Consider the following 24,743-nt stretch of genomic DNA (forward strand, 5'->3'; position numbering starts at 1 on the left):
ACCGCCAGGATCAAGCATTAAAACACTGACTCAGAAAAGTGTCAATCTAATGTATATCTAACATATATTGAAATAAAACTTCTTAAGTTTATTACTTTCAAAATAATGAGTATAATAACTTTTAATATACCAGCATATTATATATATATATATATTCATGATGCACATGATAAACTGTCAGATAGAAGCATGATATTCCGTTGTCTGAATAAATAATTATATTTAAATTATGATATCCCTTTAAAGTCTAATATTTCTAAAGATGAATTGGCAAGAAACACAAACCAGAAAACAACTAATTTTGACAGATATATTTCACTGATGTTTCTTGTATAATAAGAAATGATTTTTCTCTAGTTTATTTTCTTAATGTAATTGTACATTTTGGAAACATGTGAAACAAAATTAACTTGAACCCATTTGAATTTATCCCTGTTGCACAAAGCCGAGAAAACCATATAGATAGATTTTTTTTTAACTTAAGACCCTAGAGATCATTAACTCAGGAAAACATAATAGTTAACCTGGTCCGACAGCATTATTAAAAAGAAGGCTTATTCTCTGTCTAGATTTTCAAATTCCCAGACACTTATCCTACCCATTTTTGGCCAAGATCGAAGTATTAAGTGATTATAGAAGAGATAAGTAGGCAGACAGACAAGTAGAAGTTCATGAAAGTTTGCTCCTAAATGGCTAAGATTAATGAAACTATTCTTGAGGACATACACAGCGTATAATGATGTACTGAGGTGATTTATTTGCTTGGGAGAATTTTTAAAACTGTATGTCTAAATAATCATTTAATCACATTGTCTTTCATCTATGCTAATTCTGATTATTTTCTAAATGACCAGATTCTGATTACATAAATAAATCCAATAGAATAGACATATTTTGAAAATAAGGTGGCTCATTAGACTTTAAAACTTAGAAGCAGTAAATACAACAAAGTAAAAATCTGAGTTCAGGGAATGAAAGTAAAAAAGTAGTTCAAGTGGTAAAGTATTCTATTAAAGTTGGAAAAATTTCTCATTTGTGATTGTATATACTCTCTTAAGGTTTTCTTCAAGGAAAAATTTTACTGGGACACAGATCTAAATTTTAGAATGTATCAAATAATACAGAGTTTGGAAAATATTTATAAAAATAGAGTTTGTTACTTTAGTTTTCAACTCTAGTAAAAAGAGAAACTATTTTATGGTTTTCTAACTTTATCAAACTAAGAAATATATTTCTTTATCAGGTCCATTACAGATAAGCAATGAAAGCAAATCAGTGTATTATATATATAATAAGAGATACTGCTCACAACTTTTCAGCATTAAATGAGCCCTGGTTATAGCTTAGTTAAACAGATAAAATTCATAAAGAATCAGCACAGCCACTAAGAGCACAATTCACTGCTTTTGTACTTCAGTAAACAAGTAACAACAGAGAGCTAGGAGTGTAGGTGGCATAGTACAAGAGACATTACATATGAGAGGTCAGGAGAAGTCCATGTCAAGGAGGTGGACGTTTGAAGGGAAACCTAAAGATCTAGAGTTTTTGCCTTTCTGAATAACATGTATAAAAGGAAAAGAACATTGAGTTAGAAGACATTAGTTCAAGCCAGTGTACCTTTAGTCTTGATCAAAAAAAAAATAACTCTAGACTTTTCACGTGTATCAAAAGAGAGAGATAAATTAGATGACCTTTAAGTTTTAATCCCACTCTAAACTTCTGAGACTGCAATTCTCTTTATCCTCAGTGGCCTACGCTTCTCCAATGCAAAAGCATTTAATTTTTTTAATCAGACCTGTGAGTTACTGACCTCTTTAGGCTAAGCAGACTATGTCAATGTAACTGAAAATACACAGGTTCATTTTTTAAAAATCCAGATTAATTTTAAGAGGTGGTCAAATATTCTTTTTCTGAAATATTAAATTTTAACAGAATCAAGTAAGAAAATGAAATATGGGAATACATGTTACTTGTATTTCTTACTTTTCATTTATTACTAGATAGAAGAAGACAAATATAGATAAGGTTAATAAAGGAAAATAAGGAGGATTCTAGAATGTTAATTTTTAATATTTACATAGTCAGCTTATACATGGTTGAAAAAATTGCCATTAACTAGTAATAAGCAGCATTAAATATGTTTCGTTTTTATTTGTAAAACAACTGTCTAGGGTAAGCTATGTGAGTTTTAGTAATAGGATGGAGAGAGGCTTACTGGCCTATACAGATGTGCGACACATGACTCTGAACTAACTGATATCAATATTAAGCCAAAACTATGAACTTAGTAACTATAGGCACAAGTTACCATTGCTCTGCTGAAGAAATACTGTGCCCTTGACCTTAGCTATACTTGAAAATTAGTGATGTTGGTCAAAAAAGCACTCAGATAAAGGAATATACATGATAATATTCCATGAGTACAAACACAGTGTTGCTTCTGGAGTATACTAGACAAAGTGCAGGCCTTACCAGTGGGTGATAACCGTTTACTGATATCATCAGCTTGTTCTAGGAAAAAGCAGTACACTAAGTACACCTTTTAGAGATGCTGCCTACCTATAGCCACAATTACTTTTCATGCTACTTCTCTGAGTAAGAGTTTAATGTGCAAGGTCCTAATGTCACTGCAGTCATCCATAGTATCCAGAGTGAATTTTCACACTACAAGGGAGAAAACATACTTTTTGTGCTCCTGTTGCTAATATTTTTGGGTTATAGAGGTGGACAATATTGGGCTGCAGGTATTCATAGATAATCAATATTCACTATGGCAAATAAGATCCGTGTGAGGTTAGTGCATAGAGTAGTGTAGGTGTTTTCCTGATGTAGGTACATGCATGAAATTTGTAAAAGAATAAGTTTTTACCTTCCTCAGCAACTGAAAGTACATAAAAACCCCATTGCACTAGACTCAGAGTATTCACACGGCACATGTGCTCCTGAAAGCACTGGACACACAATAACTAAGTCATTAATCCTCACCACTACTTCTCCCTATAAAGCACATATTATGATTCTTTAATGGTTGACAAAACCCAGTCAGGAAGGATAATTGCCTTGCTCAAAGGCCACAAAAGAAGCCTGTGTTAGGAAAGAATTAGACTTGAGTGATTTTTGGCCTAAGGTTTGTACTTGGACCACCAGGTCATGTGTGACAGGACAGCCTTTCCTAGATTGTATGCAGAGGATTTGTGTGTGTGTGTGTTCCCACTCAGTTGTACAATCATCAGTATACATAATGGGATTGCAAGGTCCCATATTCAACATATCCTTTCATTGCTCAATACTGGAAAAACATTTACAGTATTGTGATAAATGGATTAATTCTTAAATTTATTCTTTCCCTTTTTTCTTTGTTTTGTCTAAGAAACACCAACTCTGGGCAACAAATAAATAGGGTGAAACCAGGTCAACATAGTCTGAACTACAGAGTGTCACCAGACAGTTTTTTTTAGGGACCAAACTACCCAATCACAGGTTTTGATTATTTTATTAACTAGTTTGATAAACAAATTGTGTATATAGGTGCTTTAACATAGTGGTGAAATGTGTCAGTTCAGTGGTCAAAAGTGCCAGAATTAGAATTCTGGTGCTCCTTTTTCTGTGTAAATGATCTTGGAAAAATGACTGAAACTCTGTTTCAGTTTCCTCATTTGCAAAATAGGGGTAGTAACAGTACTATGTCATAAGATTTTGTAAGGATTATATGATATATTGTCTCAGAAGAGAGAGCTCAATAGAGCTTAGATATCATCATCATCATCATCAAAATATATAGGATATGGACACTCTATTTTCAAACTAAGTTATTGGTCAATGTTGATGTCCACTTCTAGAAAAATGCTTTTCTTTATTTAGAGCACTGAGAATAAATAAATAAGTAAATAAATGAAATTAGGACAAAACAATTTTGGGAAAACATGCCTATACTGAATTCAGGAGGAAAAAAACTCAGAAAGAAATGACACATTTTTAGATGTTGACTCATATCCTCATCTGAATAAGATTGTTGGCACATATTAACACACACTCCAACATTCTTTCATTTGGTGGATTTTCATGAGGAATAAAGTTCTTCATGATTAAAAATGAGATATTATTGCTTCTGTCCTAAAGTCCATTAGTTGCCAGGCTCTTTTGTTCTAGGCCATTGGCTTAGAGTGAAAAGCACACTAACATCACAGTGATGTGGTTACTCATCTCACTAAATGTGAATATATGGTACCATCAAACTGGAATAGACAAAGATAACTATATAATACATAAAGCACACAGATCTACTGCTTATATACAGAAAATAACATCATGTATTTTGGTCTCAAAATAATCAGAGTGAGAAAGCTTCCTGGAAATTAAAAATATGATGATGATGAAAATTAGACAGTAGAAAAGGTAGAAGATAAGGTCAAGAAAATCTGAATAACATAAAATGACAGAACTAAAAATACAGGGAAGATAAGTGTCAGAAAGTCACCTCAGCAGATTCAACAGTCAACTCATATGAGGTCCATAAATAGACAATTGGAACAAACACAGAAGATAAAATTATCAAAGAATCAATAAAAAAGAATTCACAGAACCGAAGGTCATTATTCTTTAAATTGAAAGGGTTCATCAAGCATCCAATAAAAAAGAATAGGAAAATCCCCAAGCTTTCAAATACTTCAGTGAAATTTCAGAACATCAAGGATAAAGAGAATATCCTCAAAGCTTCAAGAGAGACAAAAAGTCACCGACAAAGGAATGTGTGAACATGCGAATGAAGTGGGATTTCTCATCAACATGTCGGGACCCACAAAGGTAATGGAGAAAGGACTGTAGTGTTATGAGGAAACAATTATTTTCTGTCTAAAATATGCCTGCCCCAAATACCATTGAAATGTGAAAAAAAGTAAATGTACTATTTGACATGTTAAAAACTCAGAATGTTTACCTTTCATTTAGCTTTTCTTAGGAAGTTTCTTGGGAATGTGCTTCAGCAAAGTCAAGAAGTAAGCCCTGAGACACCTGTCCAGGTGCTTTAAAAATCAGTCAGAAAAGGGCAGGGCAGAAGAATGAGGGATACAGACAGAAGTCTGGAAGAGAAGGGGGTTCTGTGAATGTGATCAGATCCATCCTGTCTTTGGGAGAATTAGAAATGGTGAGGAGAGGGAAAAACTAAAGACTTTAAGAGAAATTGATAGTAACTTTTTGACTTAGCAATGAAAATATTTTTGAGGTCTTATCAGTTACATACTTTACTGATTTTCAACTGTTAGAATTAGTCTATGGACAAACCATTCAAGACTATTATGATAACAACAACAAATAACTGTTTTCAACCTTTTAAATATGAAAACAAAAGTACAGAATATAAAATTTAAGAGGTGGAAAGAGGGACACAGGACACAAGTGAAGGGAAATGGCACTGCACTAATTTAAAAAGTAAACTAAATGAGAGGCAAATAAAAAAAAGTTTTAAATGTACCAGAATATTACTAAACATTACTAAACAAATTACACAGAGGGGAAAAACACATATGTGAGAACCTACATAAATAGACTAAACTCAATCTGTGTACCAAATGGAATAAACAGTTTAAAGAACTAACACTAAGATCTTATTGTGGTTAAGAACATAACTCCAGCCCAAAGCAAACCTAAGATACTATGACCATTATTTAGACTTCTTGATTTTAGGAAAGCCACTTTAAGTAAAATCCTAAAAAAAATGGCTATTCTATAAATAGAGTCTTAATCCTGTTCTCCAAAATTAAAAGTTACTGTTGGTACTACATGACTCATGTATGGCTCTTGAAAAAAGAATTCTGATTACAAATAAAAACAAATATACATTCTGATGAGTGTTATCTTTAAAAAATATTCAGTCCTGCTGCCAATTTCAAAATTGTTGCAATAGAACATTCCCTTTGAACAGCCAGAATCCTCTCAGGGAGATACAAAGGATATACCACTTTATTATTTTTTCACCTGCTCCTCTTTTTTGTTTTTCTGTTTGTTTTCTTTTTTTTTTAACAAATAGTGTGCATTACTTATATTTACCTTGCATATTAATAATCACTTTAGGTTTCACATGACTTTTAACGAACTCCCAAATCAAATCTGTCATCAAATAAAACCTATTTTCACCCATTAAGTTTTTTTTATTTTTATTTTTTTAATTAATTTATTTACTTTTTAAATACATTTGTCTCTGCCTTCCCCCCACCTCTTTCCCTAAAAGTTTATTCAAAGATGTTCCCATAGGTTGTCAAAAGAGGGGCAGTATTTCAAATAATCTTTGAATAGGAATTTAGCTTTAGATCATCTGTTTAAAAATTGCCCCCCAGCACCTTACACAGACACAGATAAATATACCATATAAACGTTTATACATTGTTGAGGTTGAGGTAGAAGACACTTTTTTTAGACTTTTAATTTTTTTTAGACATAATATCAGAGGTCTTTCCTTTTAAGCAGACAAAATTCAGTCCATTAAGCAACTTTCATCAATACTTCCAAAGTCATTCACTGTTCATTGTCTGTGTCTCTTAAAAAGTATTCTGGTCAACAAAATAGTTTATGTAAAAACATTTCATTGATAATAAATAAAACAATAATAAGTTAAGGAAAAAATTAAAAATTTCCAGACAGATTGGCATGTTTGAAATAGCACATGGCACAAAAATGTGTTACTACATATTCATTTGTAATAGTTTTTAATGGAAAAGACATCAGGATTAAAATTTTACAATGAACTTTTTTTTAATAAAATAAAAACTTCCAGTCATTAAAATGAATATTAAAACAATTTTTAATTTTAGTATAAAATCACAGGACCAAATAGTCCCTATTTTTTTTTTTTTGGTAGAGAGCTCAAAATGTATTAAAATAATAATTATAAATGTTGCACAGTGATTTAATATGTAGTTCTTGGTCTACTGGAGGAAATTACTACTACATTTTAAGCTATGACATCATTGCCTTCTGTGATTATATACACAAAAATAATAGATAGCTTTATTTGGTTACTGCATTTCTCAATTCCAAGTCAAACATTCAATAATATTCTTGTTAAGTGAAACATTCTGATAATGACCTGAGAAAAATTCATTTAAATGTTCCAGATAACAATGTCAGCAGAGATTTTTGTCATGCTTGGCAAGGAACCATATTGTCAGATTATCATTTCAGATACAAATTTATTTTTAAAAGAGACTACAAAAAAAAAAAACAAGCAAAAATTTTGTTTCTTTTCATATAGATAAGCAATAAAAAGAAACTTCATGTGAATATGGTTGGATTTTGCAAGACCGGGAAACGCAACCAAGGATAAAATCTGTCATTCTCAAAGAGAAATGCAAACAATCAGTTTTTCTCTTACCATTCTTTAATAAAAGAAAGTTCTATTACCTTCTAATTACTGGCTATTTTAGCAACAGGCTCTAGGATTTTAGAAAATATCACACTCACGCACACAGAGAAGTTTCTGAAACCACAAGAAGTCTCAATCGTTTGAGTTACCTGTGAGCGTTATTAAGAAAGAAGTTACTCAGCATAGGCTGGCAAAAGCAGCTGGCGTAAAATGTTACCTTTGTGTGCCGGAGCCTTCCTCTGGGCAGGAGTGGCTGCTGTTTGCACCTGCCGCTGTTTGACAAAATTTCCTTCACTTCCAGTTCTCAAAATCTTCTCATCTAAACTGATTTTTTTCTGTTTGCTGTTCAAATCGTCCCTCTTAGATGAGGGCAGCTTTGAAGCTGCATTAGCGAAGAAAGGTCTAGCCAAGCGAGAAGGTTTGGACATTTTAAACAGCAGAAAACACAACTAAAAAAACCAACCCCAGAATGTTACCTGCTGGGGCAGCAAATTCTAAAAATCCGTCGAGCTTCACTTTTCAACTGCCACCATTCCAGTATAAAGCACAGCTGGACCGAAAGTGCTGGGCTGCACTCGGGTTTCTTTTAACAAAAAGGCATCACGCAGCCACATAGCCCATTTACTAGACTTGCGGAATGTAAATGTGTTTTGAAGACGCTGGTGACAGTTTTGTAATGGTAAATGCTCCAACTCGAATGAACGGCAGATTTTGGAATAAGGAATGCAAAATATAGATACACACACACACACACACACACACACACACACACACGAACACAAACAGGGAACTTGCTAGCAAGCACAGACTAGATGACACCGGACAGCCTAAAAGTGGAAAAAGAATGTAAATATTATCCCACCCACTCACGTACAATATCTGAAAATAAGCCAGATGGTGGGGTTTATATTACTATAAAGTGCATATCACGCTCAGTTTCCAGGCATTAGTTCAAGCAAATATTTCTTCGCCTTAGCACATTCTTATATTATATTCCAAGAGTTGACTGTGTAACGAATGCCCACCTAAATAATTACTTCTCCTGCTGTTTAGAGAACACACATAGCACCGTGGAAAAGAAGGGAAAGAGAAGTATGTAATTTCCATACCTGTTCGACCAGCCCCAGGGTACCTACGCACTGATAAGAGGAGTTGTGTGTCTGTGAGATGTGGTGTGGGATCTGTGTCTGTGAATATGTGCGTAAGTGAGGGGAAGGACTCTGAGGAAGAAGCAGATTATTTTACCTTTTAAAAAGCTTATTTTATTCTAATTAGAACATGAATACTTGTCATACCATTTCCGAAATACCAATAGTCATGATGCAAAAATAAGTGTGTTCAAGGGGTTGTATTTTTCTAGGCTCAAAACAATCTTTCCACCCATTAATCACATACCCCTTCCCAGGAGCTCACAGCCTCTTTCCCAGTCTGAGCAACCATTTTCCACTGAGTTTCCCATATCAGTGGTTTTTAAGACTTGCGGTTAAGCTATTTTCAACTTCAATTATTGTATGTTCCTTTAGAGAGAATTTACACAAACTCTCTCTATAAACTATAAAAGGTCCTGAGCATATGAAATCACATAACTCCACTCCAAGTGTAAATACCATGCTATCCCCCATTTACAGCTGATAAGCACACAGCTACTTAGCATTGGAAAGAGAATAAATTCTGGAGTGATGTGGACCTGACTTGACCTCTAAATCCTAAATGTGGACCCAGTGGGTAAGCCTTTTTTAATCAATAAAATTGGGATAGTGATTCAACTGAAGTGACAAATGTGTGGTACATTGTAGCACTCAATAAGTGTGAATTTCCTTACACTGTCCTTCAAAAAATTCACAGTTTTAATTATTTCCAAAAATTTAATTACTTCAAAAAAAGTACTCATGACATATCAGAGTTACAAAATCAAAGCTTGACCAAGACCAGAGAAGCCACAATCACATCACATTTCTGATTTTGGAGCTATGGATCTGGGAGAAAGCAATGTGAGAGCAGAACTTTAATATTTTGAGAAATGTGTCCTGCATGTGTAATGAACCACTACATTTGCAAATGCTGGTCTATCATAAGTGCTCCCTATTAAATACTGTAAAGCCTAGCGACCAAATTTAAATAACTCCTTTACTCTTAATATTTCTGTCCAAGTAGGAAAGTCCATGTTTTAATTTATCCAAATTATCCTTTTTAAAAATATGTTTATTGATTTGAGAAAGAGAGAGAGAGAGAAACATTGATCTGCTCACCCCCCCCCCCACCCCATACAAATCCCAGCTGGGACTGAATCCACAACCCAGGTATGTGCTCTGACTGGGGATCAAACCCACAAACTTTTTGTGTACAGGTTGACACATCAACCAACTAAGCCACCTGGCCTGAGCCTATCCAAATTATCTTTTAGTTCTGCCTGAGAACCATTGCTTTCTCAGTCCTTTTTGAATTTCTTCATTTTATTCATTAGCACCAGCAGCTGGCTTTCTATTCAGGAACAGATTTCATAAAGAAACTAACTTTGACCACGTCATAGACCGCCAAGTGGAGAGCATTAGAGTTGTGTTGGGATGGAGAAGCCAGCTGTCATAAAAGTTTACTCGCCATCGAAATGACCACTTCAAAGGCCAGACTTACATTTTAAGTTCATGTCTCAGAACAATAACCAACAATGACATATGTTGGACCCTGGAGTATGCAAATCACATGGCTGTTGAGAATCTGTGGTACATATCAGTAGACTTTAGTCTGGAAACCAACTGGAAGGATCAGGGCCAGGGAAGATGTGTGATTCCATCCTAAAACCATTAGAAACAAGTAGCTTTCCTATATGATGTGGATAGAAGCATTTCAGAGGAAGGGAATAATGGCTCATCATGGTGCCCTTTCATTCTCTCCGACAGTCCAGAGTAATTAGACCCATTTTAGAAAGAAGAGGAAAAAGAGAAAGTGACTATGCAACAGGTCACTTCCAGAGGTAGGGATTGGGTATTGTGTGTGTATATATACACGCATATATCTATATATACATATAGAGAGAGAGATAGAGATATATATACTTTTAGATATATATACACAAACACATATATTTGTGCATATATGTATACAATATATACCCTATTTATCTAGCTAGCTATCTCTCCTGTTGATTTGTTTCTCTGGAGAACCTCCCTCCCCTCCCCCACACATACAATATGTATATGAAAGAGAGATTTTAAGTAATCGTCTCATTTGATTGCAGACCTTGGCAAGTTGGAATTCTGTAGAACAGATTGACAGGCTAGAAATTCAGGGAGAGGTGGTGTTGCAGTCTTAAGTCCAAAATCGGCAGGCTAGAAACTCAGGCAGAATTTTTATGTTGCACTCTGGAAGCAGAATTGATGTTTCTTCAGGAAATCTCAGTCTTTTTCTCTTAAGACCTTCAACTAATTTGATGAAGCCACCCACATTATAGAGGATAATCTGTTTCACTTAAAGTGTATTAATTTGAATGTTTGTCACATCTAAAAATAACTTCATAGTGACATCTAGACTAGTGTTTGACCTAACACTCAGGCACCATAACTTAGACAAATTGACACATAAAATCACAAGGGTTGAACTATACCCTTCCTAGGTTTTCAACCCACAGCAGCCCCCACACTAAGCTATCTGCCACACTAAGAAGAGGACATATGATTGTTAATCTTCCTCAAAATATGGTGTTCTAGCCATGTATACAACTTCCCTCAACACAGAATTTGTTCCTTTGTGTGACCAAAACATGGTGTTCAAAGGTCTCATTCAGTTAATCCCACTATAGACAAGGATCTATAGGAGAGATAAAAAGAAACACACATTCCATTTTTCCTACATGGGAACAAAAGAAGCCTCTGGAATTCCCATTTATTACAGAGTGCAGAACTGAGTGGCACCCACTTGTGTGCAGTGGTGCCTCTGGAACTCACGTATTGTCTTTCTGTCCTTTCTTCACCACCGTAATGCATAGTGGCAGCACCCCATGTTCCCCCTCTCATGTCCTTACACAGCCCTTCCTCCACCATTGCCCCTTACCCAGAGAGCCACCCCCGGCTGGGATTCCCTCATTCTCACCTTCCTGTAACACTTCTTGCACCCAGAAGAAGCGTCACTATGATGCAGATGCCTGGACTGCTGGGGTGGGCGGTTTGGGGGCAACTGCCTCTAGGCGATGGTGGTCTCCAAACTTGAGAGACGCTAGAACCCCCTGGAGAACCTCTAAGAATGAATATTCCTGAGGCTTTTTCAGTTCAGACCCAGTGGATTCAAATGTTGAGGAATAGCCCAGTGGGGGCTTCCAGAAATTTGCAGAAGTGATTATCAGTGATTGTGATGTTCAGTGAGCTTTTGGTCATCTCCCCTCCCTGTGCCCTTGAGAGTAGCTGCCTGGTGGGAGTTTCCTTGATCACCCTCCTGGGTGCTGCTGCCCTTAAATGGAGCAGGCCACCAAGAGGGATGTTCACTCCTTTGCCTCCTTCCATTTTGTAGAGACCACCTGCTGTGAGCAGGTTGTTTGGCAGATCCCTTATGGGGCTCCCAGGGAACCTGTCTGAGAACACTGAACTCATCTCATTCGTCACCTACTCAGAGTTTCAGTAAACATGTTTGGTTTAAGCTGTAATACTTAGGACACAAATATTTTCTGCCACTCAGGAAATAGGATTCACATGTTTGCACCAAAACTCATGCATCCATATAAAAAAAGCTGGTTCATCCCTAAGGTCAATATTTTAAAGCACGTTGAAGACACGCGGTTTGATGTTTTTCCTCTCCACTCAGTCGAAGTTTCCTGGGATGCTTTGCCATTCAATGTCTACCAATGTCTACCCTCAGGCCATCAGGAAATCTGGTCAACAATGGTGGTGTATTTTTATTTTAATCCAAGACAAAAATTGAAAGTTGACACAGAAGCATTTGCTTGGCAATGCAACCCCAAACCAGCTCCATAAAACCCTTATAAAAATGAAAGATGGAAATAAAGAAGAGAGATTTTATTTTTTTCTGTTTTTTTCTCATTTCTAAAACAAGGTTTGAGTTGACTTACAAAATACATACTAGAATGAACTTAGTATGAAGTTAAAATAAGAACCGAATAACATTAGAGACTGGAGGAGAAGTCAGAACCTGTAAATGTATTTCAATACTAAAGGCAGATAGCACATTTGGCTCTGAGCTTCCTAGCACCAAGCTAAAAAAGAAAAAAAGAGTTTGTAGAGATTATGATATTTTATTATTAGTTTGATTCCTAATACTATGAAGCTGTCATTAGATTACAAAGATCTTGTTGGAATTATGAGTGAACTCAGGGCAAAGATCAGCCCCGGCAGAACAAACCCTAGCTTCCTCTGGAAAGTAGTACGCACTTAAAGCTTATTCCAAGAGAGTTGCTTTAATCTGTAGTACACAATTTGCCTCCCATGACCATCAGGCACTTTGCCCACCTACTCCAGAGACTAACACTTCCAGGTTCTGATACTCCTCGGCTGTGTCATTTAGACTCAGTTTTACTTTGAATTCTTGGGCTTTATCTCTGCTTGCTTCCTTTCTTGGTTAGCATCGCCCCACAATGACCTAATCACAGCATGATTCAGCACTCTGGACTTTGACACTGGCTTTTCCCTTAAGACTCTTTGTAACATGACTCCAACATGTGCTGGAGCTGACCGCTGTTGGGACACACTAGGTTTCCCACTGAGTCTCACAGGCTCATGTCAGTACCTCTGGAATTGGCCTGATTGTCCTTTAGTCCATTCAGAAAGGGTAGGGCTAGAGGTTTTCTTCCTACTCTAAAACTCCACGTATTTACCCTGTCCGTTCCAAACCCAGCCATGCTTTTTCAGTATTAGAACCTCTTGCTGAACCACCTTTAGTGTTATCACTATAGAATTATTCATTGTATTGTAATATTGTTCCTCCCTGACCCCTCCCCCATACATCTCCATTTAGCCTCCTATCTGGATGCCTCTAGCTCCCTCCCACACTTTCCTGGTAATGTGCATTCTGCTGACATAATTCCTTACCAGACAGAAAACATTGTGATGTTTGGACTATGAGGCTTGGGTGAATCAGCTGGCTCTTCCCATGAGCCTTCTTCCTGGCTTCTGATCCTGTGTTATAGATCTTCAATTCTGCTTTTGTGGCAGTCTCAGCAGCCCTGGCCTAGGGATGGTCTTTGGTCACCCTAGTAAAAAAGGGACTGCTGGGACACTGCTCCCTGAAGCTGGTTCAAGGCCATGGCCTATAGCAACTCTGCATTTGGCTGGTCTTCATCTGGGGCTCTCTCATAGTCTATGGAAAGTGCTACCTGTTCATCTGCAGCTTCCTCTTTCCCCTCAGGATTTAACACGGGCACCCACCTGTGACTGGTCCTTCAATCCAAAGCTAGGGTCTGGCTGTTTAGACAGCACCTCCTGTGCTCTTCTGGCTTGGCAAAGCCTAATGCAGAGCTTCCTCACACCCCTCAGGATATCCTGTTTTCCAACCCTAAAAGCAAAAGCTGACCCAAAATGTCCATGCTTATTAGGTTCTTTCTTATAGCTAATTTAAACCCCTCCTTTAGGCTTCGAACATACTATCTCATGTTTTTTTGACATAAAAAATGAGATCACCTGTAAGAGAATATTCTCTCTTATTTCTTCACAGTCCATAAGAAAAACCCTGCGTGATGAGAATTCTATGCACTAATTGTTTCTCTCTCTCTCCCCCCGGCCTCTCCATGATCTGGAGATGTGAATTGGCCATGGCCTCATTCCCAGGCAGCCACACTGTCCTCGGAAGCTGGAATGGTTGGTGTCTTCCCAGTGTAGCAGCACCTTAGTGTTGTAGACAGGGACTGGGTTATCCCAACCTGCATGTCCCCTGGGTGAGTGATAAAATATAGATGATGATTCATGTCCAATTGAAGATGACAATTCACCGAGATGGAAAGGCTCCAAGTACCCCAAGACAAGAAAGGTGGGAATGACAGGCTGGTGCAGGGCCCAAGCTCTCCTTGAGACAGTAATGATCATTAGTAGCTATTGTTAACCCTTATTGTGCACTTTTTACATACAAAATCCTCTCATATTATAAAATATTTACATCTTACAATAACCCTAAGAAGTAGATACTAGTATCCCCATTTTACAGATGTGTAAACTGTCACGCTCAGAGGTTAGAAACTCACCCAAGATCCAGTACTGAAGCTGGAACTTGAACTGAGTCAATCTGGCCCCAGAGGCTGCCCTCTGCTCTTGAAATCAAAAAGTCGTACTGCATCCACACCACACACCAAGTATGAACATAAAGTGATTGTTTAGTCACAGCAGTGATGTGGGAAAAGTGCCTCTGCCTTCTTAGATGCCACATCCAGGTCCCAAAAGGCACCACTGCCCTATAGCTACAGGAGTCCCAGCATGAGATGTGTTACTGAGGTTAGCGCCACAGGAATAAAACGACTCCAATCTTGAGGCACAGCATCCTCTGGTGATGGGCAGATGGGCGAATGGCAGTCCAGTGGGTGTGAGCAAGCAGCTCCTGATGTGGAGCCATTCAGTCCACGGAGAAGGTCAATGAGAGAGAGTTAGAGGGTGCGGAGTTCAGGTGACTGAGCATCAGCATCTCCCAGTTGTCTCGACCTTCCCCATCCCTGCCTCCTGACCTTGCTTTCTGGCCAGGTGTCAAGCAAAACAACTTGGTAAGATTTGCCGGACTTCCCAGCTCACTCTGCCCACATTCCTAGAATGGAACACTGTGATTTGTTATGTAACCACAGAGCAGTCACTTCACCTCCAAGGACCAAATCACTTGGAAAGAGGTACTATAATATCTTCTCTGTTTATGTCATAGGGTTGTGACAACAATCAAGTGAGATAATAAAAGTGAAAGTACTTTGACAACTGTTAAAATGGCACATGCATGAAAGGTAATAATTTTTAGCTTTATAAATTACCAATTTTCCTATCTAAAGACTGCTTTGGTATCCTAGTAGAATCTTCTACAGCAATGGTCAGCAAACATCTGTAAGGGACCAGAGAGCAAATATTTCGAGCTTTGAGAACTGTATGATTCCTGTTGCAACTCTTCAACTCTGCCATCAAATTGTGAATGCAACCACAGACAAAACATAAATGATTGGGCAACGGTGTGTTCCGATAACACTTTATTTACAAAAACAGGTGGCTAAACACAGATGCAGTTTGTTGATTTCTGTTCTATAGCAGCCAATTAACCATTATGTGTGAATGACAACTTCATACTGATTCCCTGCCCCACTCTGTGTCTCTATGAGTGAGTACACTGTGTTCTGGCTCCAAATCCAATGTTAACAATTTCTCAAATTACTTCATTCTACTATTTGGACCTTACATCACATTCAGAGACTTGAGGTAAGTCTCAAGATGGTCTCCATGAATAGCCAATATTGGTTCTAACTTAATTATACAACTTAGCAAGGACAGGTGTAACACCCACATCTGGTTAGCTGGATTATCTCATGATTTTCCATTTTGTACCATTAGTTAATTTATACAGGTTGCCATGAAGGGAGGCGTGGTTTAAGCCTTAGGATAACTAAATTTATAGTGTCAACTTACTTTATATAATTGTTCACTCTTCATAGATTCAAGACAAGGCTTGTAATCAGATTCCTCAATTTCCTAGTTAAATGCTACAGAGAAATTTCCTGATTTAACAACTTTAATTTCTAAGAATCCTTTAAGAAAGATATTTTATGAGTTGAGTAAAAGCTGCTTTATACCATGATGTCACCCATCTGCACTTTTTATTGTAAAAAAATCTAAAAATTATTTAGGACATGGTTCGGTATGTTATAATATTCTTAGTGCCAAGAAGAACTTTCTTGGTTTTTATTGCAAAACACTCCCATACATGGAAGATAGAATGACTTATCTGAACCAGCAGTAGATTTAGAAATGTTTGAAAAAGTTGTACAAAAATGTGTCAGACAGCCAGGTTGTGACGGAGGCTGAGATTTTTTAGTCACAGACGGTTTTTCATGTGCCATTTTAAGAATTATATTGGCTCTAAGCGTGAGTTAAAATTTTACATTTAAGAGTAAATGATGTAAAGATAAGCTATTTCTTATTAGGCTAGACTTTAGTAATATTATTGAAAGTATATCTGAAAGTAAAGCAACCCGAAAACATTGGGTAACCTACAAGTTATTCTTATGACTTATTAGTAATAATAGTTTATTCAGATTTATGCAAGAGCTTTGAAATACTTATAATGGACAGTACATTTTACTTACTCTGAAATGCAAATGAGGCAAAGGTGATGGAGAATTTTCTTCCCTCCATTTAAAGAATCCTGATTAGAGCTATATAGTTCCAGGGAGGAAGAAAACACAAAAACAATGAAGACTTTAAAGGAGACAAGAAACATCATTTTGATTATCTGTACAGTGGATGAACTAATTAACTCCAGTTGTAACCTAAAAAGGTAATGGGCCTCCATTTGTATAATTTCAATTATTTTGCTCAAGTTGTTAGTATTATAAAACGTCCAACATAATTGAATTTTCCAGGTTAGTAAAAGCCAAATCTTAAAAAAGGAAAAACTAAGAACAGGTTATTTCAGAACTTTCAGGCACCTGTGGAAATATGGAATGACATTTAGTCAACAGATACCTGCTGCTTTTCTGAGATATCTATAGAATTCTTTTCTGGCTTCCCAGAGGCTGGAAAATACTCTGATTTAATGGTGATAGGGAGTAGGAGAAATCATGATGTGAATAAGCAAAATTAAATAAAACTAACAATATGCTAAACTGGGGAAATTCTATATGTTTGATTAACTTTTGATGAAGGATGAGTGAGAGGAAAGTGCATTCATTAAATATTTGAAAGATGTGATACATCAAAAAGACAACATAAATGTTGTTTTTAAATGTGTTTACACATTGCATTTTCCTTTTCTATTTATTCAAACCCCAGTAAATTTTACATAAAAGTAATAAAGAAACCAGACACCAAAAATAGAAGTAGTGAAATGTGAAATTAAACAGCTCTTTTCTTTGAATATATAATTGCACGGCTTTAAAAATTATTCAAGGCCAATAAGCATGTGAGAATATGCTCAAGATCACTCATTAGGGAAATGAAATCAAAACCTCAATGAGATACCACTTTACAACAAGTAGGATGGATATTACAAAAAATAAATAAAAATATATAACACCAACCCCAAATCAGAAAATTGCCAGTGTTGGTAAGGATGTGGGAAAATCAGAACCCTGTGTTACTCTTAATGGGAATGTAACATGGTGCAGCCATTGTGGACAGTGGTCTTGGTGGTTCATCAAAGAATTGAACATGGAATAGCCATATGATCCAGCAATTCTATTTCTGAATATATCGCCAAAATAAATCAAAGCAAGGACATGAAAAGGTATTTGTACATTCATGTTTATAGCACTATTATTCACAGGAGCAAAAAGGTGGAAGCAATGCAAGTGTCCATTAACAGATGAATGGATAAACAAAATACATACATACAATGGAATATTATGCGGTCTTAACAAGGAAGGAAATTCTGACATATGCTATAATATAAATGAACCTGAATGTTATGCTAAGTGAAATAAGCCAGTCATAAAAGCACAAATATTATATGATTTCACTTATATCTCAGAGTAGTCAAATATACAAAGAAAGAAAGTAGAACAGTGGTTATCAGGGAGATGGGGAAAGCAGAGTGGGGAGTAGTGTTTAATGGGGACAGAGTTTCAGCTGAGGAAGATGAAAAAGTTCTGGAGATGGATGGTAGTGGTGTGTGCACAACAGTGTAAATGTCCTTAATGCCACTGAACTGTATACTTTAAAATGGTCAAAATGGTGTTTTCTATTATGTATCAATAAATTTTATCTCAATAAAAATTATTCACATTCATATATGTCTACAGTTGGTACTTTAATTTCTTCTCATGAAACAAGGGCTAGACAGTGGTCCACCTTCTCCTTCTCACCTACTTTCTGTAGCCAGAGTCAAGCTTAGCTCAAAGTCCTATTTTTATAAGGAAGATTTAAGGAGATGGCCAAAGTCACTTTGCAACCAGAAGAGAGACATGCTTTCTCTCTGAGGCCTAAGATGGCTGCCCAGCTTAGCCAGCGAGTCCCCTTGCATGGTCCAATAGCCACATTGCAAACAGGTGATGCAAAGCCCTTGTAAGGGAACTGAATTCCACTCTCCCCCCCGCCCCACTTTAAAAGGGATAAATGAAAACTACTGCCCTAATAGTAATGAGCTAGGTTCAAATGGACCCAGAAAGTACCTTTTCAGAACTTGTTCTTGCCTCTTTATTTCTCTAGTTCTGGCTTTTTATTTCCCTTTTCCTTAAAAGGCATAACGCACTCTCCTCAAAGGGAAGAGCGATTTCCTCCCATGGCTTTAGAATCTTTGGTAGCAAATCCTTTTTCCCTGACTTTCCAAAATTTACCCTGAACTATGTTATGGAAACTCCTGTGCTAGTGTTCCATTTTTTCTAAATGAAAAAATAAAGGATCCATTGAGCATACTGCATTTGTTTTTATTAAGCAAAAGAAGCTCGCACCAGTCCATGAAGACCTTTTAGAGTAAATGAAAGGAAGAATTGATACCATGCTGTATAAGAAGAATCTATAACCCTCATGTCTCTGCGGACTCATGTTCACAAACTAGGCAAAGTTGATATTCATGCAGAGAAACAGAGCGGCATATATCTTAAAGAGAGGTTTTGTGTTTCTCCTTTTTTAGTTGCTTCACATTTACAAAACCAGATGAAGCTCTATAGATCTCTGTTTTGCATCGTCTTGCATCTCCAACTCAAGGTGGGATTATTCAGATGATTCTTTTCTTCTCTAAAAAAAAATCATTCATAGACAAAAATGTACCTACTTATGCACAGTTAAGAAAACTAAGAAATACAAGTTTATTTTCAATTACATGTTAACTTCATTCCATAGCCTCAGTTCCCTTCACTTACTGCTTCTTCCTTGACATCTCTTACTACGTCCATGGGAGACCCCTAATTACAGCCTACAGAAAGCCTGCATTCTAGAAAAACTCTTCATGTGATATTTATAACATAGAATAGTTTAAAGCAAGAAGTGTACTTCACAGTATTAAATTTTTAAATATCAAATGTAACATTTATGGGAGTGGAAAACTAATGATATACCACAAATGATATTTAGATTTTTAAGAACTCCTCAGATAATTGTTTTAGATTTTGAAATTCAGAAAATATAAAAAGGATACATACTAAAATGTAAAGATAAAAAACCCACAAAGGACACACATATACACATTTGGCAAGCTTTATATATATAAAACATTAACTTTGAAAAGTCTGAAGTCTTCTAAGTGTTTCCAACTGGTCACATACCCCTTGGGCTTTGATGTGACAGCTTCCCTGGATTTAGTTTTAATGATTCTCTTGTTTTTCTTCATAGTTTTACAAATGCTTATATATCTCTAAACAATATATTGTATAGTTTTACTTGTTAAATTTTTAAATGAATGACCTCAAATAATATTTGTTCTTCTGTAATTTACTTGTAAGGTCAGCGTTATATTTTTTGAGATTCATAGATGTATATACTTGACTTACTGTAACATTAACTTTCACTTTGTAACGTGGTCTATAACATGAATATATTACACTGAATAAGTATATTACATCTTGCAATTGATGAACATTTGGTTTGTTTTTAGTGTGAGGAAATGATTCCTTTTTAATTTTTTCCACAAAGATACTCAATTATACCACACCATAAACCAAACATTCCTATGGATCTGAAATGTCAGGTTTGTCACTTATTCATTTCCATTTTGTGTGAGTCTTTTCTGGGTTCTTGAATATGTTTGTTTATCTGTCTATTTTTCTGCTGTGCTGTCATAATAATTAGAGCTAAATAACAATAAAACAGCTAATATATATTGACATTCATGATATGGCAGATACTGTTTCAAGTACTTAACTACATGGCAACTCATTTATTCCTCATTATTACCTTTTGAAGTGGGCATTGTAACTAAATGGATTAAAAAACTGATACAGGAAAATAAATTGTAGTTATCTAGGCAGGATTAGAAATACAATCTATCCACAGAGATTGTGCAAATATGATTCATGTTATAAATCATGGTATCTGGTTGGGCACTTCCTAAGGAGTGTCTTACATATTCTTAATCCTTTTTACTTACATGCAAATTTTATACACATTTTGCTAAATTCCATGCAAAATAAAAACTATTAAAATTTTCAATGATTTAAAGAAAAGTCTAGTACATTATGTCTTTAATGGTGAATTCTACCAAAATTTAAAGAATTAATACCCATACTTCTCAAACTCTTCCAAAAGACAAAAGAGGAGAGAATACTCCCAAACTCATTTTATGAAGCCAGCATTACCCTGTTAACAAAGCTAGATAAGAACAATACAGGAAAAGAAAACAACAGTAAAGTGAATTCAACAGTCCATGATAAGGACCATACACCATGATCAAGTAGGATTTGTTTCAGGATTCAGCAGTGGTTCAACATCTGCAAATCAACCATTGTGATACATCACATTAATAAAATGAAGGGTAAAAATCATATGATCATCTCAATAGATTCAGAAAAAAATTTTGACAAAACTCAACATCTTTAGATGATAAAAATTCTCAACCAATTGAGTATAGAGAAAAAATATCCCAACAAAATAAAGGTCATACATGATAAACCCACAACCAACATTATACTCGATGGTGAAAATCAGAAAAATTTTCTTCAAAGAGCAGAAATAAGGCAATGTTCATTCAAAGATGTTCATTCTCTCCACTTTTATTCAACATAGTACTGGTGGTTCTAACCAGAGCAATTGGGCAAGAAAAAAAATAACAATCAACCAGAGTGAAAAGGAAGAGATGAAACTATCTATTTCAGGTGATATGTTATGTATAAAAAACTCTAAAGATTCTACCCAAAACTGTTTAAACTGATAGGTGAATTTAGTAAAGTTAAGGACACAAAATCAATACAAAGAAATCTGTTGCATTGATATACACTAACAACAAAATATCAGTATGAGAAATTAGGACTACAGTTCCATTTACAATAGCATCAAAAAGAATGCTTAGAAATAAACATAACTGAGGAGGTGAAATATCTGTACTCTAAAAACTATGATATTGATAAAAATGAAGACTTTAAAATGAAATGATATTCTATACTCATTAGAATAATTAATATTGTTAAGATGCTCATTTTCCCAATCTAGAGATTTAGTGCAATTTCTATCAAAATTCCAATAGCATCTTTCACATAAATAGAACAAGTGATCCTGAAGTTTGTAGGGAACCACAAATGAACCCATATAGCCAAAGCAATCTTGAGAAATAAGAATAACGCTGGAAGCATCACACTTCCTGATTTCAAACTATATTACTGTGCTATAGTAATCAAAACAATATGGTATTAGCATAAAAACAGACACAGATCAATGGAACAGAACAGAGAACCCAGATATAAATCCACGCATACATGGTCAATTAATTCATGAAAAAGGAGCCAAGAATATACAATAAAAGGAAAATAAGGTAGTCTTTTCAATAAATGTGCTAGGAAAACTGGGTAACCACAGACAAGCAAATGACATTGAACACCTATTTTATACCATTCTTAGGTATCAACTCAAAGTCAATTAAAGACTTAAATGTAGACCTACAATCATAAAACTCCTAAAAACTGGGGTAAGCTCATTAACATGGGTCTTGAATTTGACACCAAAAACAAAGGCAACAATAGAAGAAATAATCAAGTCACATTACATCAAAATAAAAAGCCTCTGCACAGTTAAGGGAATGCTGTGGAATCATTGTGCAATATGTAAGTGTAGCAAATGTACATGTTGCACACCTCAATCTTACACAACGTTATATGTCAATTATATTCCAATAAAGCTGGGAAAACATTTTTCACAAGTAAATTTACTCTGTTGAGTCCTCTTACCCATTAACATGATATTTCTCTCCATTTTAGGTATTAACTAATTCACTTTTAGTCACATTTTATAATCTACAAATTGTATATCTTTTGTTAATATATTCCTATTTACCTTATCTTACATCTGCTTCTGTAAAAAGTGTCATTTTAGAGTTACATTTTCTGTTTGTTACTTTTTTGAGAAAACACAATAGACTTTAAACAGTTATTGGCTTGCTTCTGGCAATGATGGACTAAAAGGGACCAGATTTGCCCATCCTCTTCAAACAACTAGGAAAACAAAATATATGAGAATGTTTTTCAACACTGTACAATACACAACATAGAAAAGTGATTGCTGAGAGAGTAAAAACAAATGAGGTGAGCCTGAATATCCCAGGTAACTGTCTGGGAGAATTTCAGTAAAGTGAAGGAACACCCAAAAATAAGTCAACCATCTCTCTTCCAAGTTGAAGAGACAGAATTCGGAGTTCAGAGTTCAAAAGGCAAGAGCACACATTTCGGGGCAAAATATCACAAGAGGGTGCTGCACAGAGTTATGGAAATACAATGAGTATTGTCTTTGATTGCAGCATAATTAAATTAAAAATTAAGAACAGAAATATATTTTTAAAATGTTCAAATATTTGGAAATTAAGCAACAAATGTCTAAGTAACCCATGAGTTAAAGAAAAAATAACAAGCACTATAAAATATTTTGAACTAAACGAAGAAGAAACCGTGACATATAAGAAACTGAGTTATGTTGCTAAAACCTGCTTAAAGGGACATTTATAGCATTATATAATATAGACTTATACTACAGGTATTTTTGGCCAAAAAATAAGAAAGATCTCAAATAACAATCAAGTTTCTACCTTGAAAAAATTAAATCTAAAGTCAGTACATGAAGAAGGAGAATAAAAACAAAAATCAATGGAATAATTAGCAAAAAAAAAAAACAAAAAACCCCAAAACAAACCCATGATAAAAGTCCATGCAACCAAAAGCTAATTCTAGGAAAAGATCAATAAAATTCATGAGACTGTAGTCAACCTTATCAAGGAAAAAAATTACACAGATTCCCAATATCAGGAATGAATGGGAGGGCATTACTAATAAAGGAACTGTTTTGAATAACTTTATATCAATAAATAAATCAACAATCTAGATAAAATGTATAAATTGCTTTGATGATATAAACTACCAGAACTCATTCAAGGAAATATGGGTAATACTCCATTATTTATTTAAAAATCATATTGGTGATTAAAAGCCTTATCAGGATGAAAACACCAGCCTGAGATGGCTTCATTGTTGAATTCTAAAATACATTTAAGAAATATATAACACAAATTCTATCCACACTTTTCCAGAAAATAAAAGCAAGGGAATATTTCCTAATTCATTCCTTGAGGCCAAATTACCATCATATCAGTCAGAAGACATTGTTAGAAAAGAAAACTGCAGAACAAAATTTATCATGAATATATATGTAAAAAGTCTCTAAGAAAAGTTTTACCAATTTGAATATAGCAGTTGATGTAATTTACCATTTTAAATCAATTAAATAAAAAATATATGATCATCCCAGTAGAAACAGAAAAAACATTTGACCAAAATCAACAGTTTTATTATTTCATTCATAATAAAAACTTTTAGTAAAGTAAGTATAAAAGAAAGCTTCTTTAACTTGATAAAAGGCTTCAATAAAAAAACAAACAAACCTTACAGCCAACTGTCTTATTAACTCTAATAATATAGGGATTCATTTGTATTTTCTAGATAGATAATTAGCAAATAATGGCATTTTTGTTTCTTCTCTAATCTTTATGACTTTAACTCCTTTTTCTTGTCTTATTGTGATGGCTAAGCTCCTTAGTTCAATACTTAAAAGAAATGGTGATAATAAGCATTTGGTCTTGTTTTTGATTATAAAAACAATTCTTTTAATATTTTAACATGGTTATAACATTTGTTATATGTTTCTTTGTAGATTCTGTTTTTTTAGTTTAAATATATTTCTTTAATTTCTAGTTATTAAAAGTCTTAACCATGAATGATCGCTCAATTTTATCATGCACTTCTATATTTCTTTTTGTATCTTTTGACATAATCATAGTTTTTATCTTTTCATCTCTTAATGCAGTGATTTCATTAATACTTCATTTACATTGATTGGAATTACTGATATATTTTGATTTATTTCTATTCTCATACTTTGTCCTTTTAATTTAGTTTGATTTTTTCTCATGTTTTCTTTTTCCCCTTTCTTCAGAACAATTACAAGTTCTCAGAAAATATCATTTGAATCATCCATTCACGTTTATGCAAGTGAGGTTAAGATTGAATTCTCCTTTGACTTTTTAAAAAAAGTTGCAAGTTAAACATCATTATCACTAAATTGTCAGTTTAAGAGTTTTTCAG

The 24,743-nt window shown here is 35.1% G+C and overlaps 1 protein-coding gene across 9 annotated transcripts in view; it reads right to left on the bottom strand.

The window, feature by feature from the left end:
* KIAA1217 (KIAA1217 ortholog) overlaps positions 1–7,909 on the bottom strand; it is a 426,467-nt gene extending 418,558 nt beyond the window's left edge. For all 9 annotated transcript variants that reach the window (XR_008530796.1, XM_054592699.1, XM_054592627.1 and 6 more), the window contains exon 1: positions 7,575–7,909. Coding sequence is in view for 8 of the 9 variants with exons in the window: in XM_054592699.1 (XP_054448674.1) it covers positions 7,575–7,785 (211 nt within the window). In the remaining variant the exon portion in view is untranslated. The remainder of the gene's footprint in view (positions 1–7,574) is intronic.
* Between the last annotated feature and the right edge of the window lie 16,834 nt (positions 7,910–24,743).

Source organism: Pteronotus mesoamericanus, unplaced genomic scaffold (genome assembly GCF_021234165.1).
Source record: "Pteronotus mesoamericanus isolate MK-2021 breed Mesoamerican mustached bat unplaced genomic scaffold, CSHL_Meso_final contig_130, whole genome shotgun sequence".
In the NCBI taxonomy this organism is placed as follows: Eukaryota; Metazoa; Chordata; class Mammalia; order Chiroptera; family Mormoopidae; genus Pteronotus; species Pteronotus mesoamericanus.